The following is a 6,463-nucleotide window of genomic DNA, read 5'->3' as shown; positions in this document are numbered from 1 at the left end:
GTATTACTCCACAGCAAGAGACATTTTTAAATTATCTTTTTCATACTAATTTTACAATTTATGACACCGGGTTCTTCTTTAAAAGTACTTTCCTTGAATTTGAGTGAACAATTACTCAAACAAATCCAATGGCACGTCAGCAAACTGTAGTTTCTCCCAAGCTTTACTTCTTTCTCCAGGGTGAAAACACACTTATTTTTGTTACAAAAAAAAACACTATTCTTTTTCCATTGCCACCTTCACTGTAATCTGTAAACCCATTAATCTCTACCTGCCTCTTCAGTGTTGGGTWGGAACTCTTAAGCCCCTCCCACTTAGGCATAACATTAAACACAATCGTTGCATTCCTTTTAAGTACAGTACGCTTTGTTTCTACACATTTTAAACAAATACAAATCTAAAACAGGACAATTTGAGGGTGACATGGCTCTRTGTGTATGTGCTGMGGCACCTGTGACMCACAGTCTGCTGATTAGAGTGTGAAGGAGCAGGGAKGCTCCCTCACAGTGTTTAAGAGTATGCAATGCACATAAAAGGTTACCTCTGCGACAGAAGAGATGAGGAAATCTTTCGGACATGAGCTCGCTTTCAGTGCTGTTGAGAGCAATGTGTAGTTGGTAACCATGGAGACCATATTCAGGGTCTACGTCATCAAAAGGGGCTTTGACAATTTCCTCCACATAAGGACTGAAACAAAAAAATTGTATAAATTAAGAAATGTTTCATTACAAAGGCACATTGTGTACTGATTTTAAATATAAAACACAAATTGTGGTAACTATTTTCAGCGCGCCACTAGAGGGAGCTATACCCACAAAATGTGAGACCCTCAGCCYCTTTATCAAGTAGATTAGATCGGGTTTTCAGCTGAATGTGAGAAATAAAATAGAGTACGTTTTGGCACAAAGGTCCAAAGCTGCCTTCAAGGTGGGCCTGACGTGACAAGAAAAAAATTGGGCTGTTTTAACCTTGTTAGTTAAAATCTCAGAGCTGATGCTGTGGTGTGTTATAGATGGATCACAGCAGAAGCATCAAAAGCGTCTCATCAGTTATCAAAGCCTTTCAATATAATCTGCAGAATGTATGAATGTTAATAAATACAACGTACCAATCAGAAGACCCCTGAATGCTTCTCTCTACCAGTCTGTAGAAGTGGAGGGTGAACAGGATAAAGGCAACGGAGCACTGGTCCTGCAAAATAAGTTATTTAGAAAACAGATATATGTCGCTGAGATGAATAAGTAGTGATCAGACTGGTTCAGCTGCAATAAACTAATGAATAATAAGAAAGAAACAGCATGGCTGGCTGTGAAGTAATTACCTTCCAGACACCAATGAGGATTCCAGGCTGTAACAGCTTCAGCTGCACCAGTCTGTCCTGGCCAATGACCTGTGTGCTTTCACTTAGAGTCTGCATGTCCAGCGTTGCCATGAGGGACCTCTTGCCGGGACTGACAGAGCAAGCGAAGAAACACAGCAGGTTTCAACAGAGAGATGTGCAGACAAACAGAGAGAGAGAGAGAGGGTTGAAATGGATGCGTTTTGTCTTTACTTCTTCAGGCCGGGGCAGCTCAGGGCAATTCTCCTGACGCCGTGGAGTTGAAGGGTGGAGATGTGCTCGTAGTGGGGCAGGGAGACGCCTCCGCTCCAGCACAGTGTCAGCGAAGTCTTGCAGAACTGGGACCAGCTCAGCTCCAAAGTACACTCATGTCCAGACGTATCGGTGACTGTCAGTTCCCAGGTGACACGCAAGTTTCTGAAGGAAGGAGAGACGATTGTGGAACAAAGCATTGTAGGGTTTAACTGGAGTGGCAGTGTTGAATTTAACAGGTCTTTTATTTTATTTTTTATAAAAAAAAAGAGGGACAGTTCACAATTAATAGTAGATATGCTTCAATCCAGCAGCACTCCACTTTGGTCTTGACTCCATTCTAACAAGCACAGTAGTTTGGTCAGAAATAAACTGTTTCTCAAAACTAAGTTTTTTTCAAAGAACTATCTAATTATTACTCAGAACTATTGATTTAAAGGGGCGATATTATGTGCTTTCTAAGCCTACATTTCAATTTTATACTAAAATAAAGTAACCATGTCACATTTTCAGCTTGTGAAAGAGTATATAWTTGTAAAAATCYCCAAAACAATTTACTTCTCATCTTGACAGTTTCAAAATGCCTTGAAATAGGTCTCTGTCTCTTTAAGAAAATCCAACCACTTCGGTCACGCCCATTTCTGCACGTAGCCTGCTGGAGTCGCGGAGCGGGTGGGGGGACGCTCTGCCATGAGGAAGCTCGGCTTAAGGACACATCCCAGAGGAGGAGCTTGTCCCAAAAGGACACAACCCAGAGACGTTTCTGGTCCCCACCTGTCGTTTTGCTCCTCAGCATGGCTGCCTAAAAACGCTGCAGGATTTCTCAAACATGCATGAATGAGTCAAAGCAAGGCTTTGGGCATGTTTTTTATGAGAGTATAACATTATAAAATGATACAAAACTCAAAAAAGTTGATTTTACATGATATTGCCCCTTTTGATGTCCATTTCCTTAAAGTGAATGCATCATAGTGACCAGGATTAGGTAAAAACTCATCATCACTTTTTAAATCGGGGAAAAAAAGAAGTTAATATATTTAACGTGTTTTACTAAATAAATAATGTGCAATGAATGAAACRAAGCTGCAGCTGAATCTCTTGATCCAGTTCTGTCTCTACACTGTGATTCCCGGCTGCCCCCACTGTGATGTAGCCGGCGTCTCGCGCAGAGCCCAGCCGATTTCAGCTTAAATGGAAGAACAAAACTAAAATCCGGAGCAGCCCAGGAGGCCCCAAGAGGTCCGAAGGGAATTCACTCTGCACCGCTCGTATGTGTGATGTCTTGTGAAATGATCATTACTGAGGCAAATCACATGCTCTTCAGTGTCTCTAACAGACAAACCTCCCCATGAGGAAACGTCTCCCCTGGTGGGATGAATGAAGGAGGCATCATTGTGCGGGTTGGGCCAGGGTAATTTACTTCAACAATGCAGACAGCCTCTGCAAAGAACACAGTTATTTCTACTTCTCCTCTGTAGCACAACAACTGCTACAGAACCTCAGAATTGAGTGCTGCACAGCCTCTAATCAGAGGTTATAAAAACACAGCGGAAGCTGCAGAGGAGTCAGAGCAGTAGCTGCCCCCCCCCCCCCCCCCGTGCCAGCATCCCTCTGAGCAGACCACGTTCAGACACAGACCTCCTTCCTCACCTTTAATAAGGAAGTGTCATTAAGTGCGATATGAAAAACAAACAGCAGGATTGTCTCAGGTTTCTGCCCCTGAACTTTCTAAACAACGAGGGAGGATCGCAAAAGTTTTACTCTTTCCTAAAAGCACAGATACCTAACAGCCCTGCTGCAGGTTAGAATACATTTTGTAAATTTTTATACTATGATTTATGCAGTGGGTGGAAAAATATAAAACAAATTCACACAATTATCAAATAAGCATTTAGCCTACAGTGCTTCCAAAGCTGACATATTGAACTTATACAGAGGTTGATTTGAAATGTCTTTTTTTTTGTTTGTTTTATTTTTTCTGCACCTGAGGACTGGCTCCGTTATGCTTGGCAGACCTGTGTGACAGCTGATGTGTCCGAGGAGTCGTTTCCATCTTTTCACGTTACGAGTTAGTCTCTTCTCAAAGTACATCTGCTTCATGTAACCAGCGGCGCGATCCTGAAGCTGCATCTTCGACAGAGGTCCATCTGTGGTCTTAGGTGTCCACTTTTTATCCTTTTCAAGCTCAGCGATGTAAAACTTGTGCCATAGACCACTGGATTGATGACAGTGAAAGAATAAATTAACAAACTGTTGTTGGTAAATGATCCTTTTTGTCAATGATGTGTTTGACTTTTGAGTTTGGTTTATTGATAATTTTGTTAATTAATTTTTTATTCTGTGTATTCAATTGTTTGGTAATGTGATCTGTTTTGTATCTGGATTATATCTGTATTCTTACTGTAGATTTTATCAGCCTGCTTTGTATAAAATTACAAGGTTTTTATTGAATGGTATTAGGTTTTTTTCCACAATCAGCCACTATAAGTTGTCCTTTTTGTGTTTTGTTTTGTAAATTCAATTCTCTGCCTTGGTTTCACCTTGAATAAACTCTCCTCGTCATTCATCTACCTGACTTCTATCCGCTCCTTTCGTTGGTTCCTCACCTTGGCACTAACCCTGACTCAGTGCTACACTTAAAAGAAGTTAGGTTGACTTTTGAATAGTTATCTGAAAAAGCTGAAATTAGTGGGAAAGGGATAAACATTTACAACACAGGGGATAAAATAAACTTGTGTGCAATTTCCTTATCAATTGATATTTCAATCAGAAGAAAGTCTGCTTTAATTTGACAAAATACTTCAACAATAACAAGCAAAACTTAAAGTGCCTGTGCCATGCATGTTCTACAAATACAAAAAGTCAAAGAAAACATCTTTATATTTAAGAAAGTTGGAATAATTCACATGATTTAACCCATTTTGTCCCATAAATGGCCTATTTTCTTTTGAACTTGGCTCAGCCAAAGTGAAACAGGAAGTGACATCAAAGGGGAACTCTTTAACAAAGAAAACTCTCTGTCTTTGTTCATTGAAACAATATTATTTGAACTCTGACTCATCTTCAACTCTCTGTTGTAGAGACTCAAAATCATTTTAAGAAACATCAGATTCTTCTCTACAGTCTGGGATGTTGGCTGTTGTAGCAATGCTCTGTTCACATGCAGACATTCCCCTTTAACATCACTTCCTGTTACTTCACAGGCAAATATCTCAACAACTGTTCATCGCAACGACATGAAATTTATTTTGCTATATTTTATCAATGTCCTCTTTCTAAACATGCATTCACACGTATTACTAAAATTTTATGTCACAGGCACTTTAAGTATTAGTAGTTCTTTGAGATTTTTCATCCAGGACTCAGCAACTGTCCACAGTTCAACATTTATTAATAGTGCAGCTTCAGTTCGGCTGTATTTGTTTTGTTTTTTTTTTTTATAACAGAATGATAACCAAAACACAAGAGTTCTTGCTAAGAAAGGTACTGCTACCTCAAGAAAAAATCTACAACAACATATATTTAAAAAAAAGTGTTGACTTGATCAAACTATAATTTCCAATGATGAAAATATAATTACTCTAATTTGTCTTGTGATCAGGTAGAACTTCAGTTGAAGCGATTTGTAACCACAAATCAGAAGATCTAAATTGTTGTGCTTGGGTTCATTGGTAACTCTAAACAGTTTCTGTGGGTGAGAATGTGAGTGTTCTATGGCTCTACATGTCCCTGTGATGGACTGGTGACCGGTCCAGGGTGTGCCCCGCCTTTTGTACAGTGACTGCTGGACATGGGCACCAGCTGCAGTGTGACCCGGAAAGAGGAACTGGGTAGACATCTTTCAAATGTCTGATCCAAGATGGCAGGATGAGATGGCAGTGAACGTGGGATGTGATTCCAGTCTTATAACGCTGGCCAACTACTGGCACYTAGAGACTAATCCAAACTAACTGACCTTCATACAGGAGAACAGATGTTGAAACATGATGCAGCAGACTGTAACTGGTTAAACCTGAGAAGGTGGGATGTCTCTGAGCCATTTTACTGCATTGCTAAAATTATAGAATTTTCTTTGTTTTTAGTATTAAAAACACACTTCTTTTCTCACTTTTTTCAGTTCCTAGATCATAATTCAAGCTTCCTAATACCTTTAGTAAATGAATTTGTTATCATTAGAAATTTGTGTTATTGAATTTTTTAAAACTATTAAAAACAGAATAAAAAAATAACTTGTAATTACTTATCATTGGCCAGCTGGCAGAAGCGCTTGTTGGTGATGCTGAAGCAGATGAGCGCCGAGGCATCCAGGTATGACAGGATCTTCATGAGAATCTCAGATGGCAGTCTGCAAAACAAACATTTAGACAATAGAAGTAAAAAAAAATTGGCTCTGTTGTTTTTATGTTACACATGTACACGTATTGTTGTGCAATACAGTTGTATTCCACAAAGTCATATTTATATAATTAGCAAAAAAGAAAAAAGAAAAAAAAAAGAAAAAAAGAAAAGGGAAATAGATTTCTTTTTGTTAGATTATTTCTTTGTTGTGACATTTTTTTCTTGGTAATAAATCTTATACGGGGCACCTGATTGGCAGCACCTGGGTGTACCAGAAGCTCAAAATATGTGTTTATAGCAAGAGAAGATATGGCAATTATTGTCATGTGTGCAACCCACACACTCAGCTCTACTGCTCATCCCATAAATGCATAGTCCTTACAAATGTGGCACCATTTAAAAGGGAAACTAGAACTGCAAAGCAGTTATGACCGGGGTCCAAGCCCTTTTATGCATGTCAGCTTTTGTCATGTTGTTTGTAGCATATTGTTGATCTTTTAGCTTCTTGGACAAATTTCTCTCCAACAAACGCAG

General features: G+C 39.4%; 1 protein-coding gene across 1 annotated transcript in view; it reads right to left on the bottom strand.

The window, feature by feature from the left end:
* fbxo15 (F-box protein 15) overlaps positions 1-6,463 on the bottom strand; it is a 134,041-nt gene that overhangs the window by 1,869 nt on the left and 125,709 nt on the right. Inside the window, exons 3-8 of the mRNA XM_014002361.1 lie at positions 5,832-5,936; positions 3,576-3,806; positions 1,553-1,756; positions 1,322-1,451; positions 1,109-1,191; positions 542-687 (exon numbers count right to left, since the gene is read on the bottom strand). Coding sequence (XP_013857815.1) covers positions 542-687; positions 1,109-1,191; positions 1,322-1,451; positions 1,553-1,756; positions 3,576-3,806; positions 5,832-5,917 — 880 coding nt within the window. The 5' untranslated portion in view covers positions 5,918-5,936. The remainder of the gene's footprint in view (positions 1-541; positions 688-1,108; positions 1,192-1,321; positions 1,452-1,552; positions 1,757-3,575; positions 3,807-5,831; positions 5,937-6,463) is intronic.

Source organism: Austrofundulus limnaeus, unplaced genomic scaffold (assembly GCF_001266775.1).
Source record: "Austrofundulus limnaeus strain Quisiro unplaced genomic scaffold, Austrofundulus_limnaeus-1.0 Scaffold12, whole genome shotgun sequence".
NCBI classification, from domain to species: Eukaryota; Metazoa; Chordata; class Actinopteri; order Cyprinodontiformes; family Rivulidae; genus Austrofundulus; species Austrofundulus limnaeus.
Note: the sequence above shows the minus strand (reverse complement) of the source record. Positions and strands in the feature narration are given on the sequence as shown.